The sequence below is a fragment of the Odontesthes bonariensis genome, chromosome 1, assembly GCF_027942865.1.
Source record: "Odontesthes bonariensis isolate fOdoBon6 chromosome 1, fOdoBon6.hap1, whole genome shotgun sequence".
NCBI classification, from domain to species: domain Eukaryota; kingdom Metazoa; phylum Chordata; class Actinopteri; order Atheriniformes; family Atherinopsidae; genus Odontesthes; species Odontesthes bonariensis.
Window position 1 is genome coordinate 24,587,842 of NC_134506.1, and position 23,546 is coordinate 24,611,387.

The following is a 23,546-nucleotide window of genomic DNA, read 5'->3' on the forward strand; positions in this document are numbered from 1 at the left end:
AGCATTTTTTTTAATTCAGAAATCTGGTATTTCCAAAGCTGTAAAAATCTTGTGTAGCTTTAAATGCCATTTTGTGAAACGCAAAGTATCGAAACCAACCGATTTAAAGGACTCAATATATCATTTGAATCACCACTCAGTTTAGGACACATTTCAGGTCTCATGTGTTTGCCTTTCTATTGGAAAATGAGGTGAAAAGTTGGCCTCAGACCATGTATTTCAATCTCAACAGCTATTTTCACCCGATGATTTCCCTGCTGCTATGACAGAGTTTCCACTAGAGAGAGGAGGAACGTATGGGGCAGATAAAGTTTCTCATTGACTATTCCCATGGTGAATCGAGCCCTGCTGCACTGAGTGATCGCTGTTCCCTGCAGCATCAATAATACAGGAGGAAGTTATTGTCCCTGTGTGGACCACAGTATCATGCAGGTAAAGCAAGTGGAGGGAGGAGGTGGTCCTTTCACTCAGTCCTCTAGGGTTTCAGGGCCCGCAGACAGAGGTCTGACTCTGGGGAGCCAGCTCCAGTGCCCTTGCACAGGGCTCAATTGTAAGTTTGCCTGGGAGAGGGATAAATGTGTCTTAACAGTGACAACATGCACAGTCCTGCTGGCCCGGCCACTTCGGTAAGACTACACCCCCAACACACTCAATGTCACAAGATGAGTACCAGCTCAATAGAGAATTGGTCAGTAAGACACACTGGACAGTTCGAGAACAGGATAGATATCCTAGGTGTGATTAATATGATCCAGATTTTCACCTGTCTGAGTGCTGTGACCTTCCTGCAGTCTCACAATGCTCCAAAATACAGAACTGGGAACAGCTAAAACATAAAAAAACATTCCAAAGTAGAGCCATACGAGACTGTTTTAATGTATTTCGAAGGCCCAAGCTTAATTACTCTCCTGTGTGTTTGCACGCACATTGTCAGGAGAAAATAAACTGCTAAAATACTGTTGAATGATACTGAAATATAAAGCCACAGATTGATGTAGAGCCAAGGGAAAAACACAACAAGCACCCCGCCCTGTTAAACTACCAGAGCGGTAGTGGACACTGGTGGGAGGGGTGCAGGTGGAGAGTGAAAGGAAGAGAAAGTCAGAGCGATGGTGAAATAGAGAGCCCCACTCAGGAGGAGGTCAGCGCGGGGTGCATTGTCACTGGTGAGTTTAAGGAGATGCTGGCCAACACTTAAAGACAGAAGTGGATTACAACTGTTGGTGAGTTCTAAAGTTATGTTTTTTATTCCTTCTTCTGTCATCACTGGAAATCATCATGATATTCAACATAGTTTAAACTGAGAATTAGTTTGAATGGATATATCTTGCTATTTTGAACAATTCAGAGCTGGATATGGCGGATACTTTCACCATCACAGATAATCTACGACTAATTATTCAGACTTAAAGTTTGTGAAACTTAATTACATTATGCACACTCTCTTGAGTAACCATTCGGCGTAAGTGGTAAGGTGATGTGGTAACCAGTCATTAAGCTTTAATATCCTCTCTCTGCAGTGATACTTTACCCAATTCTATTGCCTAAGACAAAATAAACAATGCTGCTTGTATTTAGACTGCGTTTTTTTTTCTGAAATCAACAGGGAAAACCGCCTAGAGAGAAAGATGTGACTCCAGGGTGTCACTGTGCATGTAGGTATGAGATGAAGATGGTAAAGAAAGGGTCAGGGATGGCCACGTTAAAATTCACAAGCATCATAGTTTGTGCTGTTTTTTTTATTCTTGGACAAGGAACCCCTGAGAGGACAGGTGAGTGCTTCGCCAGAACATGGCAATAAATACAATATTGATTATTACTACTTGTGCATTACAATGCTGCCTCAAGATGTCTCCGATGATTCATTTTTAGGAGGTGATAAAGTGGAGCATAGAGATGCTATTCTGAAGGAGATCCTCTCAAAGTGGAGTAAAGGAAGTGGCTTGAGTCCACACAGATCTCCTCCAGATACAAACAAGGACCAGTCTGTGCATACTTGGATGAGGAATATTATGGGGGGCTTGAAAACACTTTTTCCGAGCAAGACCCTGCCTTCATTAAACAAGCCAATAGACAGACATCGTCTCTCTGGCTTCCTCTACAACATCTCTCTGTACCTCCAAGAGATGGGTGCTGAGCTGGACGAGGTGCCTACAGAGTCTGATGAGGAGCAGCTGTGGGAGAAGGTGCTGCATTTCTTCCTGCAGTCTGAGGGGAGTGCTGCCCTGAACCAGTGGAATGGCCGTGTGCCACCCCGACCCAGCATCAGAGTGCAGGACTGGTTTCTGTCCCTGAGGGGCAGCCAACACTGGGACTTGCTGCTGGGGCTGATGCAGAGTCTCATCACTGTGTCTGAGCGTCAGCCCCACAAGCCCTTCTTGACTTTCTTATCTCAGAACTGGAGGACAGTGAGTGCTGTGCTGGAAGCTGCACTTCAGGCTGTGGTCAGTGGGACTTATGGTCAGGCCAGTGCAGGCCTGCAGGGCTTCATCTGTGCTCTGAAGGGTCGCAATGATTGTGCCTTTAGTGTCAGCTGGCTTCAGCAGCTGTTAGAGTTCTTGGAAACACGCAACTGGAAACCAGTGGTCAGTTTACACCCTGCAGGGGAAGCTGCTGGACACATTAGGGGCTCAAGTGCATTGGGACGTTTCAAGCCCTTCAGCTTGCCTCCTGAGGCCACGAGACAGGATGAGCTGTCTGCAAATGCATCTGTGGAAGAGATGATGGCCACAGAGGATGAGTCAGACTCCATGCAAAGCTTCCTGCTGCAGGCTTTATCACGTTCGGGTGGAGGGGAGCGCGGAGGACATTTGGCTAAGAAAAACTTAGCTCTTGTGCAGAGTTTGGATGGGCTGAGGAGGGGCCTCCTGCACAGAGTGGGAAGCACTGTCTATGGTAACCTGAGGGAAAAAGTGTCAAGAGTTACCATGGCGCTGCTTGATGATGTCAGCAGCTTGGTGGACGTTCCACAGTCCAACACACAAGGCCGGTGCTCAGTTGGTGAGTATGAAGGAAAGATGGAGTCTTGTGAGCCATGACAACTTCTGAATATGGAGCCAAACAAAACAGGCATCATGCCTGTTGTTGGAGCCTCATTCTGATAATAGAGACATTAGATCATTAAGAAAGAGCACTGTCCAATTATGGCTCATACAGCAGATGCTGTGTGTGGATGCATTAATATTAGGATGCTTTGATTCAGAGAATGAGCTGAGAAAACTGTAAAGCAGGAATTGTTTAGATTGTATCAAGAGTTCTATTAAAAGCCTTTGTCCAGGGTTCACCTGAGAGCTCCAGCAGAGAACGTGACAGTCACGGACACTGCTTTAAAATCTTTTTAATCATTCTGTGCTGTGAAAGCCCCTGTTGTCAGCCCAGCTAATCTCTTTATCCTTTCATTGATGTCAGTAACATTATATCTTGGGCTTTGTTAACTGAGCTGCACTGTTACATCTCCCATAGTTGTCTTTTACAGGAGCCTCCAGCTGCTTTTTCCACCACTCATTCACTTTGATTTTTATATATTTTTTACCTCTTGTTTGTCTTTTTGAAGGTGACCTGAGACAGCTGATTTTATGGTAAGATATTTCTAGGATGATATTGACTGTATTCTTGAAGTGTACAGTGAACAGAAACACATTTAAGTCTTTTTTTCTATCTATGCATTTGTAGGGGGATAAGACACAACGTGATGTGGAACACTCAGGCTTTGGGCGTAAGCTCTCAGGGCCTCCCAGGCTCACTCCCATTTCTGTCCTGCCCACCCACTGAGGGAGAAAAGCTACGATCACAACTACCACCAGCCCAGTTGTCTAAAAAAATAGCTCCTTCTTCACTAAAAATCTCCAAACAAAAACGCCCTGTTGAACTCTCCGCTGCGCCTCACCTCAAGTTCAGAGAGGGCAACAGCAAGCAGAAAGAGATGGAGTATTCCACCTCTACAGAGATCCTGGAGGCAGCGTGTAATGAATCCATCCCAGGCTTGACGGGCGTCTCTAATTTCACTGTATTTCTGTATTGTAAACTGTTTGAGGGGGAGAATGGGTCAGTTAATCCTGCCATGGCTCACATGGGGCTTGACCTTCATTCTACATGCTCTGATGCAGCTTGGTACCTGTCTGCTGCTGAGGAGGACTTCTTTTGGGTGCATGTTTGTAGCGAGTTCTTTGCCCACGAATTCAACAACACGGTGTGTGCCAACTCCTCTTTCTGGCTGCAGAGAGCACATCAGGTAATGGATCACTTTTCAGATGAGTGAGCATTCCACTTGAGAGTTTTCTAAGAAACTGGCAAAGCAAAGCGGGCCGCTGAGAACATGCCATGCATACACATTTTTTTTCAAACATAGAATCGCATTTAATTCACGCTAACCATCTCCTGTTTTACTATTTTCAGGCTGCTGTGGCAAAGGACTATAGTTTTTTCAACCAGACAATAGATGACTTGTGCGTGCAGCTTTCAGATGAAGCGACAATGAGTCCAGACCTCAGTGAGACCTGTCTGGCTCAGCTGGACAGCGGGCCACTCAGCGCAGAAGCTTTCAGACACTGCTTCCTGCCTAACAACTCAGTCCTGATCACTGCTCTGTGTGGCAGAGTGTCCCCTGACTCACAACAACCCCTGCCAGAGGGCAGCTGGGCAGCAGCTTACTGCTCAAAGATGCACAACTTCTCCCGTGATGACACCATCACGGAGGCTTGTCAGTACAGGAAGTGGAATGTGCAACATTTCACCAACTCCACCCTCCTGGTGCTCTGTGGACAGACACACGGACTGAGAGAACACATCTGTCTAAACGCCACTCTCTACCATCAGCTCTTAAGATTGAAGCCTCAGTTTGTTGATGTCTGTGCAGATCTGCAGACAGAACAGGAGAGCCAGAAGTGCCTCCTGCAGAGGTTTTTTGACATGCTACCAGCACCGTATGCGTTTGACACATCGCAGCTGTGTGTGGACCCGTCCCCACTGCTCGCCGACCTCCTCCACAAGCTAAGGCAGTGTGAGGTTGAGGGAGGAGAGCGAGAGGGGTTTTTAGTGGCGCTGGGATATGTGTTGCGTGTCTTGGACTTCATGGTGGGACTCTCTTCTGGGCTGGATGAAGGGGAAAGAGAAGCAAGACAAGGTCTGGGTCAGGCCATCCTCCTTTCCAGTCTCCTTGACAACACATCCTGGGCCACGCTGCAGCCAGATGCTTCTACGAGTGTCCTTCACACTGTGGGAGTCTTCCTGCGCAGAGAGCAGAACGCCACTCTGAAGGAAGACCTGCTGAGCTGCTTCAGTGTAAGATACAGTCTGGCTGATAAACACAAACACCTTTTCTCTGTCACACGCACAGTAAATAACCTGTTTCTGCTGTGACTTCAGCCCGTCCTGTGGGACCTCATCCAACAGGATGACAACTCATCTGCTCTCAGGGTTCTGCTGCAGGTACTGGTCTCTGCAGCTATATTTACATTTCACAGAAGAGTGCTCAGCTCACTGAACATTCAGTTGAATCTCTCTGTCTCACCAGGAGTACTTCCAGATGCCAAGAGACAGCATTCGAACTCTTGTGATGTCTGCTGAGAAAGACGCTGTTAAGAGATTTCTCTCCCATATGCATCAAAGTTGGGACCAGCTTCAAGTTGAAACCAGCCAGGTTTGCTCTCAAACTCTTAGCAAAGCATGCAATATACTGCATTTTAATGACACTTTATCTTTTTTAATGCAGCTAATTTTTCCCCCATTAAAACCATTAAAAAGAAAAAGATCAGGAGGATTTGTAACATGTTTTCCATGATACGCAGTCCTTTTATTAGAAGCTGTTACAAAATATTGTTCTATAGGGACCTGATTTGAATGCATGTCATGGCCCATGCATAGTTAAAGAGGGCCGAACTGAATACACATCCATTCCCGATGCTTTTTGTTTCTATGTCAGGCTTCTCAACAAGAGTTACAGGCCATGGAAACGATGACAGCCGCTTTCATCCATAAGTTCCCCCGAGTGACCCCAGAGCTGTTTGTGGACCTTTCTCAGTTCATCCCCTTCATGTCTGTCTCTGACATAATGAGCTTCCCTGCCTCCCTGATCGTCAACGACAGCGTGTGAGTTACTGACAGGACAAATGATTGTACTCAATCAAAAATCCCACTAATGCTAACATTTTCTGTGTTGCTCCTCAGGTTGATAGCCATTCGTGACCACAGCTCGGAGATGAAGTTGCTGCAAAAAAAGGCCTTTGTAAAAAGGCTTCTGCAGTCAAGTGTAGTGGGTGATGCCCCCACATGGCCGCCATACTTTCTCACTTCCATCCTTCCGCTTCTGCCTTACCTCCCAGTCAGTCATTTTCAGCAGCTGACATCACAGCAGGTTAGAGAGCATTTAGGTACAGCTCTATACATAACTGCTGTATCTCTTTCACAGACATGAACAAAAGCTAAATAAAAGAGTGGAGGACCAGATGCAGAGAAACAAAAAGATGTAGTGATTGAGTGTCTTTGATGATATTGTGTCTGATCTGTGTGTCTTTTTAAAAAACCCTACTGGCGATGTTTCTGCAAGTGTTTGTGCTCATTTTGTTCTTTCTAGTCGTTCCTTTGTCTTTGCAACCTTTTTTGTTAGGCTGTGAAATACGTAGGCGATATTAGTGTTAAAGAGAATAATTTGGCTGGTGGCCGATGGCCGATGGCCAGTTTAAATAGTTGGAAACAATAAAATATGCATTTTAGAAATAAGTTAATTCTGCTCCTGTTTACTTTCTTTGAATGAGCACAAATCAAATTCTCTCATGCAAACGTATCATAGAAACTTTATAAAAATCTCATTTGTGTGAAAGAAGAGAGAAAGAAAGAAGGAAAAGAAATGCTTTTTGGCATTCTGCATCTCTTCTGTTTAGTTGGTTCTGTCTCGGAATTGCAGCTTTTATGGTCTATTTGCTCTTTACAGTCATTTTGCATGTGTCTGTGTAAATTTATCTTATTTTTTTGTTAGTATGCATCTCTCTCTGGTCATTATGATACATTTTGTGGCAACTATCAGTTGCAGTTTTGTCTTTTCGGTATCGTCACATGTCTCTTTGCGGTTGTTTAATTGGTTTAGAAAAGATTTTCCATCACTTCAAACAGAGGCTCTGGCTCTTGGTTGCTAGGCCTGGTCGACCTGTTCTGTAATTCCTCTGCGGGTGCAGCAGTAATTACATTGGCAGAAACTAAATATACTTGGATGAAAGACTTTGTAGAGAAGTAAAGACGAAGAAGATTGGAAAAAAAACTCCAACCTTATCACGAGACTTTCTGTTAATTGTCTTGATGAATTATATTTATTGGCGTTTGTTAAAGTGTGTTTTGACATTTAATCAATTCTCTCCTCAGCTTACACCTCTGGTGGAGTTGCTAGGCAACAGCAGCCTGGATGGTGTAAGGGGACGCCATGTGCTTCGGACCATTTTCAGTAAGAGGAAGAATCTGACCGGAGACGACATACTAAGGTGGGAAATGAGATAATTTATATGTATATGCATTTATACTGTTCAATATTAGGCTCACAGAGGGTCACTGTAATATTGGTAATGAACAGTAATTACTGTCAGCACAGCATATTCTGGAAGGGTTTTTTTCTCTCAGAAAGTTGAAAGCAGATCTATTATTTTCTTTATCCTACAAATTTTTTTGTTTTTATTGTTTTCTGGTGTGTTATTTCTGATTCAACCTCCATTTTGAGCAGTCTGCCAACATTAAAACTTTATACATAAGCTATGTGTTTGAAGTTCATTTCAATTTGACAAACAGAGGGATGAAGAATAAAGTCTTTTGCAGATTAGGAGTTCTTGCCTGCTACCTGGATCCAGCAGACTTGGGTTCATATCTTCAGGACTCTGCTGTGTCCTCTGCTCTGTGGCAGCAGCTGTCTCAGTGCATGTCCATGGGGCTCATCAGTGCCAGTGGCAGGGTGAGGGGTGCAGAACAGGCTTTTCGAACCACCAGGATCCTGAAATACACTTTTTTTGTTTTGTTCAGATGTGTCAGTGAATGCTTGACAGACTGTTATGTGTTTCATGCTTACCCGTAGCTGTCATCTTGGTTGATACCAGCAGTTAAAACCCTGAACATCAGCAGCATGGCTTCTACAGAGCTGTCTGCGCTCAGCGGTCTGCTCCCTCAGTTAGGAGCTACCTTCCTGCTGTCTCTCCCCTCGCAGCAGCTCCTGGAAGTCCTGTCACAGCCAGGATTGCGCAGATATTCACCAGCACAGGTCAGCAGGGAGTGAGCTTTTCCTTGCACATTTGGTTTTTCATCTTTCCCCACTTCTTATCTCTCTTTTCCTGTTTTCCTCTGCTTTATCATAAAAATGAGCTCTATTTGAAAGAGAGTCCCCGAATTGTCACAGCAATCAGCAGCCTTTTCTCTAAAATGCCATGTGGAACCATGACGCACGCAGACATTTTTATCACAAGTGTTGGACCTTAGTAAATTGGTCAATCAGCTCAGACAGAAAAAAGCATCTGAATTTCGATGAAATGTGTACAAACTGTCTTAAAATGCGAACTCTGTTGTATTTTGTGTGCATGATTATTTTTTCAATACTCCCCTCAGGCATTTCAGATGTTATCCAAGATTTCAAAGGATGCCAATGTAAGTAGACATTTTCAAAATATTTGCACCGTATTTCAGCCAACTCCACACTCACCACTGTGTTCCTATCCTCCTGCCAGCTCACCATGGATAAACTGTGCAGACTGAAGCCGTTACACTTTGGTCTCTCTCCTGCTGTGCTAAGAGGCCTCCAGTGGTCTGAGATCAGTAAAGCTGCCCACTGTTCGTGCTGGAGAACGTTGCTGACTGATCTTAAGCCTGGTCACAGAGCCATACTATACAGTGCAATACAGGAGGTATTTGTTTCTTCTGTGCATCACTTTTCACTTTTATCTTATTTCCTGTCATTTGTTCTGGTCCTTGTTTTGTGTCACACGTTGAATGGTGGGGTGGAGAGATCTTGGCACATTCAACATCAACACCCTTCGGGTTGTGTCTGGGGATTAGAAAATATAGTAAAGTGAGATTAATCTGTCTAATTTAGGACTATAGGGGTCTTTAAAGTGTTCTTCTTTGTTTGGGTGTTTGTTGACAGGCTCGGCTCAGAGACTTGAAGAACATCACTCAGCAGGTAAACTGTCTATTTCCTTTTGCCCCCCTGAGGAAAATGATACAGGAGATGAATGGTGAAACCATATGGAGAGGCATCGGCACATACAGAGACCTACATTGGTCACCACAGCAGGTGCACATTTTACCATATCTACTTTTGTGTGCAGTCTAACATTTCACGGATATGCCAACAATAGGTTGCCGGTTCTTTGGCTACACAGGGAAATGTTACTGGCTTCGGTTTTCACTCCCATTAATCTGCAACTCATTGGATATGCTTCAGATGAGCCTTTCAGGATATTAATACTCTATTCAGATCAGCTGCCATCCAACTAATTAGTCTGGATGTAGTACAATGATGTGCTGGAGTGTAGCATGAATTAATAATGGCTACCTTAAAGGGATTTTATCACAGCCAAGGGTGCATGAGTCTGCTTTCACCACCTGTTCTCAGCCTAGCAAGACCTGAATCAAATCAATAAACATCGCCCTTTTCACTCACACTGAATGATACGCTGCAGTCACAATGAGCAGCTTGCTCTCAGAAGAAAACATGTAATAGACATGTTTTTCCACAAGTCCAATATTGACAATATTTGGTTGGATGGGACTTGAACTTGATTCTAACAAGTGACAATCTGTGGTGTAAAGCCACTGTAGATGGTGTTACAATGAATATTGCACTATAAAGTTTTTAGGTGCAACTGTGTGTTTCTGGAATTAATCTTATTTAATTCCAGTTTCACAATGGTTTGTAGTGTGTAGACTTGGTTATAGGATAGAATAGAAATAGAAAAATACTTTATTCATCCCCCAATGGGGGAAATTCAAATTCGTCAAATGTAGCTCAACATTTTTTTAAAATATTTACAAACATTGTATTAACAACAATAAAACAACAATAATAATACTACTACTTACTAAATAATAATAAATTACTAAATGACAAAATAAACAAATAAATAAAAATCAATCAATCAATTTGAGAAGAACTCAGCAGTCACTGTTATAAAGCCTTATAGCTGTGGGAACAAAGGACCTCCTGAACCTCTCAGTCCTGCAGCGCAGAGAGATGAGCCTCTCACTGCAGCTGCTCCTCTGTCCTGTCAGGATGCTGTGGAGATGATGTTTATTATTCTCCAAAAGAGAATACATTTTCCTCCTCATCCGTTTCTCCACCACAGCACCTAGAGGGTCCAGCCTTCTGCCTACAACAGAACCAGCCTTTTTCACAAGTTTGTCCAGGCGCCTACAGTTTCTGTCTGTAGTGCAACTCCCCCAGCAGACAGCAGCATAGAACAGTGCACTCTCAATGATAGTGTGATAAAACATACTCATCATATCACTGCAGACATTGAAGGACCTGAGCCGTCTCAGGAAAAAGAGACGGCTCTGGCCCCTCCTGTACACTGCGTCTATGTTGGCAGACCACTCCAGTTTATTATCCAGCACCACCCCCAGGTATTTGCAGGTCTGAACAGTCTCTATCTCCCCCCCCCCCATCAATGCAGACTGACTGGTATGGGGTTTTAGATCTCCTGAAGTCCACCACCAGCTCTTTGGTTTTGGTAGTGTTCAGGAGCAAACAGTTATTTTTGCTCCAGTCAGTAAAGGCCTCCACAAGGTCCCTGTACTCCTTCTCCTGTCCACCATGCACACATGCCACAACAGCCGTATCATCAGAATACTTCTGTATGTGGCAGGATTCTGTGTTGTACCTGAAGTCTGATGTGTACAGGGTGAAAAGAAAAGGAGCCAAAACAGTACCCTGCGGAGCCCCAGTCCTGCATTCCAGTGTTCCAGAAACACATTTCCCCATCCTGACATACTGTGGTCTGGCAGACAAATAGTCTATAATCCATGATGTCAGGGAGGGGGCCACACCCATACCGATCAGCTTGTCTTTCAGTATGGGAGGCTGTATGGTGTTGAAGGCACTGGAGAAGTCAAAGAACATGACTCTCACAAATGAACCAGGCACATCCAGATAAGCATATGCCCGATGCAACATGTACAGAATCGTGTCTTCCACTCCTATGTGTTTCTGGTAGGCAAACTGGAGGGGGTCAAGAGCCTCAGCAACCTGCAATCTCATGCGACGAACAATGAGTCTCTCCAAGGTCTTCATGATATGAGATGTCAGAGCCACCGGTCTGTAGTCATTCAGCTCCACCGGTTGCCCTAATTTGGGCACTGGTATGAGACAAGAAGTTTTCCACAGTACTGGGACTTTTTCCATCTGAATGCTCATATTGAAGAGCCTCTGAAGAGGGACTGCTAGTTGACCAGCACAGTCCCTCAGAAGCCTTGGACAGACTCCATCAGGGCCTGAAGCCCTCCCTGACTTAAGTCTCCTGAGCTCAGCTCCAACCTCCTCTATAGTTAGACACAGAGGTTGTAGCAGAGGGATGGCGACAGGAGTGATGTTGCTATCAACCATAGAGAGGGGGGTGGGGGTGCAGCTGGACAGAGGAGGGCAGGCGGTGGGAGCAGCTGCAGATGTGGATGTGCAGCTGGGCTCTGGATGCCTGGTGGTGGAAGCTGCCGCAGAGGTGAAGGGGCAGCTGGGCTGATGAGGCCAGGCGATGGGAGCTGCCGCACAGGTGGAGGTGTGGCTGTGTTCAGATGGCCTGGCAGTGGAAGCTGCCGCAGAGGTGGAGGTGCAGCTGGGCTCAGGATGCCTGGTGGTGGAAGCTGCCGCAGAGGTGGAGGGGCAGCTGGGCTCGGATGCCTGGTGGTGGAAGCTGCCACAGAGATGGAGGTGTAGCTTGGCTCTGGATGCCTGGTGGTGGAAGCTGCCGCAGAGGTGGAGGTGTAGCTTGGCTCTGGATGCCTGGTGGTGGAAGCTGCCGCAGAGGTGGAGGTGTAGCTTGGCTCTGGATGCCTGGTGGTGGAAGCTGCCGCAGAGGTGGAGGTACAACTGGACAGAAGAAGCTTGTTGGTGACAGCAGAGGTAGAGGTGCAGTCAGGCGGAGGAGGAGGCTTGGCGATGCAGGTTGACATTGAGGTGGAAGTACAGCAGGGCAGTGGAAGCAGTATAGAGGAAGCAGCTGTAGTGGTGGGGGTGGAGGGAGCAGCAGCAGAGGAGGGAAAAACCACACTGTCAAACCTGTTGTAATAATGGTTGAAAGTATTGGCTCTGTCCACATCACCTTCTACAGACTGAGAGTTCTTCAGTCTGTATCCAGTGATGGTCCTCATGCCCCTCCACACCTCCTTGGTGTTATTGTTCTCCAGCTGAATCTCCACCTTTTTCTTGTACTCCACCTTAGCTCGACGTAATGTCTTTTTAAGCTCCTGTTGTACACTCCTCCGCCTTTCTCTGTCCCCATTCTGGAACGTCCAATTCTTTGATGTCACTGGTGATCCATGGTTTGTTATTTGGATAGCACCTTCCAGTCCTGACTGGAATCACAGTGTCCCTACAGAAGTTAATGTAGTCTGTGATGGTGCTGACCCTCCTGTCCTTGTCAATGTCCATTTCTTCTTCCTCCAGCAGTACAGCCCAGTCTGTGACATCAAAGCAGTCTCTCAATGCATCACTCGCCTCTGGTGACCACTTCCTGAAAGATCTGGTAGTAACAGGAAGTCTTTGTACACACGGTCTGTATGTGGGTTTGTAGATAGACCATGCTGTGATCAGATCTACCCAGTGGTGGAAGAGACACTGCCCTGTAGGCCTCCTTCACGTTAGCATAGAACAGATCTAATGTCCTTTCTCCACGTGTTGGACAGTCCACATACTGTACAAAGCCAGTCAGGCAGGAGGATAGAGAGACGTGGTTGAAATCTCCTGTGATTGCAATGAATGCCTCAGGATGCTGGGTCTGTATCCTAGGAATGGCGTCATGGATGACGTCACACGCCGTTGTAGGTGCTGCCCTCGGTGGAATGTAAACAACGATGACGACTGTGTAAGGGAACTCTCTGGGCGCATAGAACGCAGGGAAACCAACTGACAGCAGTTCGATGTCTGGACAACAAACCCTCTCCTTAACGGTCACATTGCGGGGGTTTACCCATCTCTGATTAAAGAACAGTATAACACCCCCGCCTTTCCGCTTACCGCCGCTCGTACTCAGGTCACGATCCACTCGTACGGCTGTGAAGCCGGGGATGTCCACACATGAGTCTGGTGCGTTGTCGTTCAGCCAGGACTCAGACAGACAAATCAAACTGATTTCCTTATACAGCCGTTGGTTCCGCACAAGCGCCTCTAACTCATCAAGGCTCTAGCATGGTTGCCGCGTCTGCTCGCGCGAGCGGTGTTGATGACGTCACGAGTTCGTGCCCGCCATAGGACCCTATATAGTGGCGCAAGTCGTTGCGCGCCAGTAGTTGCAATTTTCTCCGTCACAGAGGCGGCGCTGCTACGTGAATGTTACCTCTACTCTACAAGCACGAAAGTGGAGAAGAAAACAATGCCGCTGTCAAGAGCAAGAATACTGTAATTAATGATACTGCTGCAGTTTTCGGATCATTTTAATTTTTTAATTCAGTTAAAAGAGGTGAAGGTTTGAAGCCCCCGGCATCAACAGAGTCTCTGCCCTCTTCTTTGCCTTCACGTATCTGTCCCGTAGCTTCTTCCACACATTCTTACAGAACTCTCCCTCTTTCCCCAAAGTTCTGCCCATCTCTGTGCACCAGTTTGGGGAGTTTACGTGCTCCCTGTGCTGTTTCACTGCAGTTTCGTACAGCTGCCTGTACAAACGCACCTCCTCACTGAGCCTGGTCTCACATCGGTCCATCCGGTTCGTTGTGCTCGGCGCCGCCAAGTTACAAAAATCGACTGGTGCACGACAACGCGCTGCGCCGTCTGTTCAAGGGAAGCGCCAGGCCTGAAACGTCATTTTGACGTCACGGTCCACCACCGCCGTGACAGACGCGGCAACCATGCTACCGCCTTCACACTTGTTTGGTAGTGAGTTAGCGTTTCCCATGATCACCGAGGGCAGAAAAGGTTTGTACCTCCACCTCCTGTTGTGCCTCTTTGCCTTTAAACACTCCAGCTCTGCATCCACGGTACAGCTTTTTAAGCTCGGTCGGAATTGGATGTTTAATTCCGCGTCCAATCCTTGACAGTGCCAACAGTTCTTCTCTTGTGTACACTGCTTTAGTAGTAGTGCACATTGTCAAAAAATTTAATTAAAACAAAAAAGCAGATCAATAAATATAACTAAAAATGTTTAGATAGAAACTAAAAATGAAAAATGACAAATAATCATATAAACGATGAGAAAAATTGAGAGCTACACAGACTTGCTGCCGATAAGGTCGGCGCATAGCAACCGAAGCTCTTATCTGTTTCTTTCTATTGTTATAAAATATTGAAAACAGTCGTGCTTCCTGGACTAAAATTCTCTAATTCAAGTTGTGGACGAAAGCTTCAAAACCTACAGAAGATATGAATAAAACTGCATAGTTACATGAGTGTAAGTTACCAAAGTAGAGATTTCTGTGTTGACTGTATTGATGTATTTAGGTATCTACTGTAAGAAAAACGGCGATAGTCCAAAAATGTCAAAATGAAAAGAAAAAGGTTTTGTCTCAGCTTAACTATAAGTTAGACAGAAATTTAACATATAATTGATACATTTATTATTAGTATCCCTCAAAATGTTTACAGGCCGTTTAAGTTTTTTTTTTTTATTTATTTTTTAATCAATTAAAGCGTTCTTCATTTTAAAGTGAATATCTTTTTTTTTCCCTCATAGGCTCAATTTCTGTTCAATAAGATCTATGAATTTAAGAACCTTACCATCCAGTCCGTGAGGTAGGTTTGACCTTCTCTGAAATTCACACTTAAATAATGTTTTAAATTATTTTTCCTGCAAACAGAGTAGCGACTCAGAGAAGTCATTTTCAGGTCAGAAGCTCACTTACTAATCAATGCAGTAATCTTTCTTTCACCTAAAGGGATCTGGGTCACATTGCCAGTGGAATGAGTTGTGACTTCTTGAGGCTTTGGATCAATGACACAGACTTTATGCAGCTGCTTCAGTTTGTGAGCGAACTGCCCGGAGGCACAAGGCCTGCTCTGGTGAGGAACAGACTTTCAGTACCCTCTCAAACTCTCTATCATTATCTCTACTAGCTAGGAAAGTTAATGTTTCTATAACAAATACACAATTATTTTTGATACCAGCAAGTTGAGTCTTACTTTGCTATGTGTTACCAGCGAAAATGTATTGTCGAAGAACTGAGAAAACATCCTGAACTCAGCCTCAATGCTTTAAGTTCTGGGTTTGCTGCAACATTACCGTAAGTATCCCCTTCAAATGTGTATTTTACAATAAATCTTCCACACCGTATTTAATGAAGACAACATTTACACATGTTTTTTGTCTTTTTTTCCAGAATAACGATGATAGAAAACCTCTCCAATGCATCGGTCAGAGCTATGCTGGACCACATTGAGTCCCACTTTGTTGATTTCCTCAGACTCCCACATTATAAACAGACAAATTTAGCTGAGAAGGCCAAAGCTGAGCTGGTAAACCACCTACATTACTTAGACAAACAGAAGATGAGCAGGAGTTGACTTACTGCAATATGTTTAGGTAGAAACATGTCATAAAAAAACAGATGCTTCTCTAGTTTCTAAACACTGTTAAATAGAATTAATCAACCCTTTTTCTCCTCAAGATAGTTAAAATGATAAAATGCCCGCTCAACAGTTCAGAAGAAATGTGAACACAGAGATGCTATTTCTGGTTAACTTAAATCAGGACATGCGTCAGCGATGGTGATTCACGTATTTGATTTGTTGTAACATATTAATGAGCAGAAAGAACATTCTGCATTTGTTGCTTCTGCCGTTTCAAGCAAGCAGATCTACAGAGAAAACAGATGGAGAAAGAGACTCACAGTGTAACCTATTACATCCTCTCAACAGCTTTTCACACACCTTAAGTCTTATCAGTGTTAAATCCTGGTAATCCTGGCATGCTTTCTGTATGTGCTACTCTACAGGACCCTTCTCTGGCAGAAGGGCATATTGATGGCACCTTCCTGGACGTCCTGGGGCCTTTGCTGCCTTTCTTGGACCGGGACAGTCTGACTCTGGTAGACAGAGGAGCTCTGGCTCTGCGGCTGGAGGAGATAAGAAGTTTCTGTCTTCCTAAGGAGGCTCTCAGAGACATTAGTGATATTCTCACTCAAAACGACCTGCTCGGGTATAGCCACATACAGTTTTAACAGCAGATTCGGGTTTTTACAACAGGGCCAATTATGTGTCAGGAGGACATCAACTAAGAAAAAAAAAGACTAATTTGTTGGCTGCACACGCCAAAAGTTATATATTTGCATGTACTTTACCAAAATATATAAAGAGACTGAGTTCGGAATGTCAATTAAATTTAAATCAGAAGTGCTTTACATTCTTACAATCAAATATTCATGAAATATTCCATCCATCCATCCATCAATCCATTTTCTGTACCCCCTTAATACGTTGGTGGGGTCGTGGGGGGGGGCTGGAGCCTATGTGGAACCTAGTGGTCATCGAGCGGGAGGCGGGGTACACCCTGGACAGGTCGCCAGTCCATCACAGGGCCACACAGAGACAAACGATCATGAAAGACTAAAAGACTAAAATATTTTTTACTATGAAGTTTCAATCTTTAAAGGCTTATTTACTGATGAAGATGATCATTTAAAAGCAAACAGCTGATGGTGACTTTCAAGAGCGAGAAAATGTTCCAAAATGTGTGTGTTATGAACTTTTTGCAATTTTTAACAACACAAAGAATCTGCAGTGAGTTCCTCGCAGAGACTTTGCCTCAGCGGCTTTGTGCTAACAGCTTAATGCTAATGTGAGCACAAACTTTACTCGTAGAAAGGGTCATTGCTGGGATAAAACAAAGTACATTTACAGTGTTTAATGATTTGAAAACTTTTATTTTACATGAGTCTTTTCGTACCGATGTTTTAAATTACACTACCTTAGGGTTTATTGAAACAAGCCCGATAATCAACTAATCAATTGACTGATTTCGATTAAATTTTTTACTATTTTCAAAAGTCGCACAATAGATCAATTCATTATTAAATAGTTCTAAATGAGCTCCGACTCAAGCAACTTGACTTAGGCTACAGTGAAATCATGTTTTTCCATTAAATCATGCAATCCAGTGTTGTCTAATTTCTATTACCTACTTTCATAATTATGATGCTACTTACAAACTTTTGCTGGAGTAATATTTTTTGTTCAGGCAGGACTTATACATGTAAAAAGGTACTTTTAGGGAGTTTTATTAGTACATTTATCGAAGTGAAATAAATAAATACCCTCCTTCCACCAAAATTAGAGCATAGGCTAGTGAAAGAAAATGACATGAAAGCTGTTTCTTATATTGCAGTCCCTCCTACATTTCTTGATATGTTTCACTGAAAATGTGCAGTTGTGAGCTTTGTGGCAGTATCAATGTAACTGGCAGTCAATAACAAAAGTAATTATGTGATGGTGATTAAATTCCATCTCGTGGCAATTCATCTAATGGTTAGGTTTTCAGTTTGGACCAAAATAGGTTACCATGTGATGGATAAGTGGACATTGATAAAAAAAATCTCACACAAATAAATGTAAAAGTTGTAAATACTGAATATACTGACCTCACTGCAGCATTATTTCTGCCATGAGACATGGATTACACAAAGCAGCAGTAATGATAGGATATGTGTGCTTGTTTGCCAGAGATCCATCCAAATGGCAGGCTGGGGATGTTGAACATGTGGGCAGGTTGTTGTTTGCTTTCTCAACAAAGCAGATTCACTCAATCCCACTGGTAAGCATCCAAAATCACTGACCCATGCAAGCTATCACTTTAGGTTTACAGCTTTTCGAAGACATATCCCGGTATGTGTTTACTCTGAACAGACGGTGTTGAATAAGGACGTAGTGGAGCAGGTCCTGGTGAGTCAACAGCACTGGGAGGACAGCGCCGTCGGTGGAGTTTGTTTTAGTCAGTGTATGGACCAGCATCGCCACAAACAGCAGACTCAGAGTCTCATTAGAGGCATTGTCAAAGCACGGACCAGGAGGGCAAAAGGTCCAGTGCATACTTCTTGTATAAACGCTGTCTTGTGCATTTTGCCTGAAAACAAACTATTATCATTTCACTGAATACCTGTGTTTTTTTTCTGAGCAGTGCCAGTTCCCAGCTGTGCAGACATCAGAGGAACGTTTCCATCAGCTTGGACATCGACTCAGCTCAGGCGCATGACGCTGACGGAGCTAAAAGAGTGTGTGGAGGTTTTTGGTCAGGATTCATCGCTGAGCTCTGAGCAGCGTCGGTCACTGTGGATGAAACTCAGGCAGGTCAGGAAAACTCCACCAGCAAAGTTCCAAACAACACATACAATGTCTTCTCTGAGTAATAATCTGTCATCACAAAAAATATACAAAAAAAAGATGAGTTCTGTTTGACAGTTCATGTTCAATATGTCAAATAGTTGTGAGATATAAGTTTGAGGATAAAAAGTCAGTAATAAGACAACCTTGCACTGGCTGAAGAGTTTTGATATCCACATAATCTATGGATGAACTCTGCTGTGGCTTTTCATTTCATCCAGTCATTGAATCCGGTGAGGGAGCTGCGAGAGGATCAGGTGCTGGAGTTGGGCTCAGTAGTGACGGAGATGGGAGATAGAGAGCTGCAGGACACCAATCTTACTGATGTGGGTGTGTTGGCACATCTGGGCACATTGACAAACTGGAGTCCTCGAAAGGTGAGCTTTGTCTCTAACATCTTACCCTGAAACAAAACCTGATCTTGAGTACTTTAAGGTGTCCATAAATTGGATGTTAAATGTTTCTGTTTGACATTTCAGATGAGATCAGTGATTTTAAGCGTGATGCGTAAACGCAGACTGAAAGTGGAGCAGCTATCGGTTGTTGATCTGGCAACGTTTGGCCATCTGATTTGTGGTCTGCATCCCTCTGAGATGAAACAACTGAGCCCCTATAACCTCAGGTCAGTAGAATAATTCATTCATCTTCATCCATAACCTGCTCCATCACTGAATTTTTCAGCAACAAATTGATAAATAATTTACTGTGCTGCATGTGAGCAACCACAGAAAAAAGCACATTACTATTCCAGAATGAGTTGAGACACAAATTAGTGCGGCAAACCTGCAGACTTACCAACTGACAAGTTGCTGGAGAACTTAAAATTTTTCCTGGTTAAAGTCCTTCATCTATTCCCATAAATTACAGCATAGCTATCCTGTTCTTGCGGGAGATGTCCCTGCCATGCACAGAACAGCAGATGGAGGCATTGACAAGCTGTTTGTCCAGACCGGAGGCCTTTGGTCCAGCCAGTGCTTGGGGACCAGAGATTTTCATTGAAATTGGGACATTGGCAGGTACAATGGAGCATAATATCCCTGGGGGTGTAAACTTCTTGTGCACAACTTTTTAGAATTTGTTGGTGGGGGTCAGCAATGACAGCTTTTGGATGGATAGGGGCAATTAAAAGTATTCTGGAGGGTTTAGGCTTTAAGAGTGTGAAAAGGAAGTTTTTCAACACTCTTGCTGTGACTTTAAATGAGAAACATTAATTATCTGACTTGAGTGTTTGTCTCTGTTTCCAGCGGGCTTGCCTGATATAGTGCTGTCAGCTCTGCTGCAGGAACAGGTGGAGGGAATCACCCCTGAAGCCATCGCCCTGATGTCACCCAAAAAGATGGCAGTGAGTTTCACCTCGATGTTATTCTTTTCATTAGGACTAATCTGCAGTTTCATTACTGATGGATACACCGTGAGGTTGGAATGGGAGAATTTTTAATTTTTGACAAGTCACATCTGGAAAAGCTCAGTTCTAAAAGATGAAAAAAATAACGATGTCATCTTCAAGATTCTGCACACTGCCATTGCTGGAAACTTAAATGTAGCAGAGCTATAGGCTCCAGCAACAACACATATATTGATTGCATGCAGTTACAATCAAAAGTTTTAATTGAAAAAGCTACTTAAAATGAATTTGTGTCCAAAAAAACATTTGTGTGGTAGTTAGCACCGTCGCCTCACAGTAAGAGGGTTCCAGGTTCAAATCCCTGCTAGTAGTTTGTATATTCTCCCTGTATATGCATGAGTTCTCTCCAGGTACTCTGGCTTCCTCCGACCGCCCAAAAACATGCATGTCAGGTTAATTGGTGACTATGGCAAGCCATTTTAACATTTAAAAGCTATGTTTGACGATCCAGAATTAACATTGTAGATATCAACAACGTCTTTCTGACTAGTCGTAATTACATTTTGAATAGTTGGACTTTTCATTCAAGATATCTGTAATGTAATTGTGACTGGTCGAAACGAAATATAGAGATATCCACAGCTACATTCTTGCTAGTACAAATGACGTCACTTTTGTCATTCATGTCGATGGGGTTTGTCATTACAGATATCTACAATTCAGTTGCAGATATCCGCTACGTGAATTACGAATATCTGTAACTGAATTACGACTAGTAGTAATTCCAGTTTGAGATATCTACAACATCATTTCACCTCATGACAACTTAATTTAAGATATCTGAAAAGGGACATGTAGATATCTTTCATTGAAGTGAATTAAAGATATCTCGAACTGGAATTATCTCTAGTCATAATTCAGTTACAGATATCCGTTATTCACATAGGGGATATCCACAACTGAATTATAGATATCTGTAATGACAAACCCCATACACATGAATGTAAAGGGTTTGTGACGTCATTTGTCCTAGCAAGAATGTAGTTGCAGATATCTGAAATGTTCTTTTTGACTAGGCAAAACTGAATTACAGATATCTGCAACACATGTCCAGTCTGGCTTTTAAATGCTAAAATGGCTTGCCTTAGGTGACTCTAAATTGTCCCCAGGAGTGATCGTGAATGGTTGTGAATCTCATTTGTCTCTGTTTGGGCCTGTGTTGGACTGTCAAACCTGTCCAGGGTGTGTCCAGACCCCTCCCAACCCTAAAATTGGATTAAGCAAGTACAGAAAATGGATGGATGGACTTTACGATGATAAGTAGACTGTACATTTCAAGGTACAGCTGCATAAAAAGGCTTGTGAACTCTTTGGAATGACCAGGATTTGTTCAGATATTCCACTGAGACAACTATAAACAAACAAAAACAGTTTTGTTTTTGAACAAGAAAATGTACATGGATTCTCTGTGCCAACAACTTCTTTAAAAGCTAACAAGCACCCACAAAGTCGGCTCTTCTCAACACAGATTGTTTAGTGTGAACGATGTCTCAATCACAGCAGCCTTTCCAGGATTTTGGAAGACGCACATCACAGAGACTGTGAAGCTGGAAAAGCCTGCTCCATCAGGACACCGCTGAATTTTTTATGAACTGAATCAGTTTTGTAGGGAAGAGCAGCTGGGAGAAATGCTTTCCTTGTCTTTAACAGCCTGGACTGTGTTCATTGCACAATGTGATCAATAAAGACTCACTCATGTTGAAATTTCTGGTGCCGTGACCACACTTCAAAAGTAATAAACTCACAATTCCTGGCCTTTAAAACTTTTTTTTTGGCAACTGCACTGTGAAACTCACTGAAAAAAAAAAGATTAAATAGGATGTTTTCTTGTAATACCACGCAAAATTGACTGTAAACTGAATAAGACTCGGTGCTGCCTTACATCTGCATTCCTGGCAATAAAACACACAATTTTTTTGTGTCGGTTGTTTGCCTGGCAGGTGGTGTTCAGTGCAGTTCAGTTGTCACGGCTTAGTGTGGAGCAGGCGTGGGCTGTCACGGAGGCGCAGTGGGCTGAGCTGGACACGGAACAGAGGCGCGCTGTTGGACTCGCTCGGTATGAGGGAGACGTCCTGCTGGAGCTCAGAGGTGTGTCTTCATAGGAAGCGTCTGACTCCTTTTGATAAGCTTGCCCGTGTTGAGTCTGTTTGTGTGATACTTCTTTCTACTTTGTTGTGAATATGTTTTGTGTGTTGTCATGAATTCTATGTTCGTTTTCCTCTGCAGGAAGGAACTCAGTCCCAGTAGCCCTGAAACCAGACAGCCTCACTTTATGCTCACTGGCTCTGTGCCTCTTGTTATGGCAGCTAATTTAAAATGCTGGAACAACATTTAATTGTCCCTTTCACCTCCCTGGGTATCATATTTGTATTTCAAATAAATATTTTGAACTGCTCTGCTCTTCTGTGTGTTGGTCCCTTAATTCACATTGCTTTCATTTGTGCTTTGTTGCACATGATTCACTTTTATGAGGATTATTGGCTTGGCAGAGAGTAAATCAGTGTGTGCTGCTGTACTTTGTGTAAGACTCTTTAGTTAGAACAATAACAACAAGCAGTGATATGATTAATGTTTATTTGACAGAGGAACAAGCTTTCTGACATTTACCCAACAACCAAGCAAACAAACTGGAGATGAGATTTTCCTGCATTAACACACCCCACTGAAATCTGGAACATTGAGGACACAAATAGCTACAAGAACCTATAATAGACCTTTGAAATCTTGCACCTATTTATTAATAACTTTTGTTGGCTGTGTAATTTGCCCACCACAGCAGTCTGCAACCTCCAAAGGAGTCCACTCCCCTCTGCGGGAAGTAGTTTGCTCTGTTCATCTTCAGAATTTCTGTAAATTTGATTCAAGGTAAACACAAGAAACTTGTGCTAAAGAAAAAAAAGAAAAAAGGACCAGACTCAGTGAGTAATTCCCTATACTCCCTATATAGACCAGTGAGCAGTGCTGACCAACATGTCATTGGGGTCATCAGGTGGGAACCTCCTTTCATCAGTGTTTCGTCTAGTTGGACCCACAACACCTCCAGGAGGCTAGACAGTGACCACTGGCGTCCCAGAGTCACCCCCCTAATGCCAGCCAACACTGCTCTTCACACCACAACAACCATCTTTTACAGCCACAAGCTACCTCAGGGTCCGTTTATACTAATCTGTTTCTATATCGTTTCTATCGCGGATGCACTGTCCATTTACATTAAAATACTGGAATACGACTTCATAGGTGGAAGGATTCAAAGACGCCGGAGCCCACGTAAGCATTCGCATACGATGCTGATTTGAGCAGTTGTAAACGTTGAGAAACGAGGATACGCAGTGCTGAGCTATAGCTACACGTCCTGGTTGGACAACATCACTATGACGTACTCCTCCCTGATTCGCTAGGCTGGTATCGTTGGTCATGTGACTTGAGTGCTGGGAAAAACAAAACAAACAGGCGTGCTCCGGTGAAGGGTAGTTTTCCATGAAACGGCTAAGGATGTCTGCATATTTTGTTTGTACCGACTCCCAGTCTATGCACTATGCCACAACCGACGTTTTATAGTCCATGGTTGTGTTTAAAAGAAGTTGCACCTCGTCATCTGTCCACGAGAACACACATTTCACACTGGAAGAACAAATGTTTGCCATTCCTCTTGGCGCTCGTGAC

The 23,546-nt window shown here is 43.7% G+C and overlaps 1 protein-coding gene across 1 annotated transcript; it reads left to right on the plus strand.

The window, feature by feature from the left end:
• Positions 1 to 1,835: 1,835 nt before the first annotated feature.
• Positions 1,836 to 22,234, plus strand: LOC142383661 (stereocilin). The gene is made up of 29 exons (XM_075469299.1): positions 1,836 to 3,000; positions 3,554 to 3,578; positions 3,673 to 3,857; positions 3,900 to 4,231; positions 4,396 to 5,280; positions 5,365 to 5,427; positions 5,513 to 5,638; positions 5,921 to 6,087; positions 6,166 to 6,352; positions 7,354 to 7,469; positions 7,798 to 7,930; positions 8,051 to 8,233; positions 8,575 to 8,613; positions 8,694 to 8,870; positions 9,110 to 9,259; positions 14,841 to 14,899; positions 15,043 to 15,166; positions 15,305 to 15,387; positions 15,484 to 15,619; positions 16,099 to 16,301; positions 17,822 to 17,912; positions 18,005 to 18,176; positions 18,276 to 18,445; positions 18,700 to 18,855; positions 18,958 to 19,100; positions 19,346 to 19,494; positions 19,723 to 19,820; positions 21,824 to 21,971; positions 22,110 to 22,234. The coding sequence occupies exons 1-29, from the start codon at positions 1,836 to 1,838 to the stop codon at positions 22,196 to 22,198; spliced, it is 5,754 nt and encodes a 1,917-aa protein (XP_075325414.1). The 3' UTR covers positions 22,199 to 22,234.
• Positions 22,235 to 23,546: the final 1,312 nt, after the last annotated feature.

Bases quoted from the DNA above. Each gene is read 5' to 3' on its own strand.
- LOC142383661 (XM_075469299.1), top strand. From the start codon at position 1,836: ATGCTGCCTCAAGATGTCTCCGATGATTCATTTTTAGGAGGTGATAAA. The intron at 9,260-14,840 runs GTGCACATTTTA...TTTCCCTCATAG, and splicing joins TACATTGGTCACCACAGCAG to GCTCAATTTCTGTTCAATAA. The intron at 19,821-21,823 runs GTGAGTTTCACC...TTTGCCTGGCAG, and splicing joins TGTCACCCAAAAAGATGGCA to GTGGTGTTCAGTGCAGTTCA.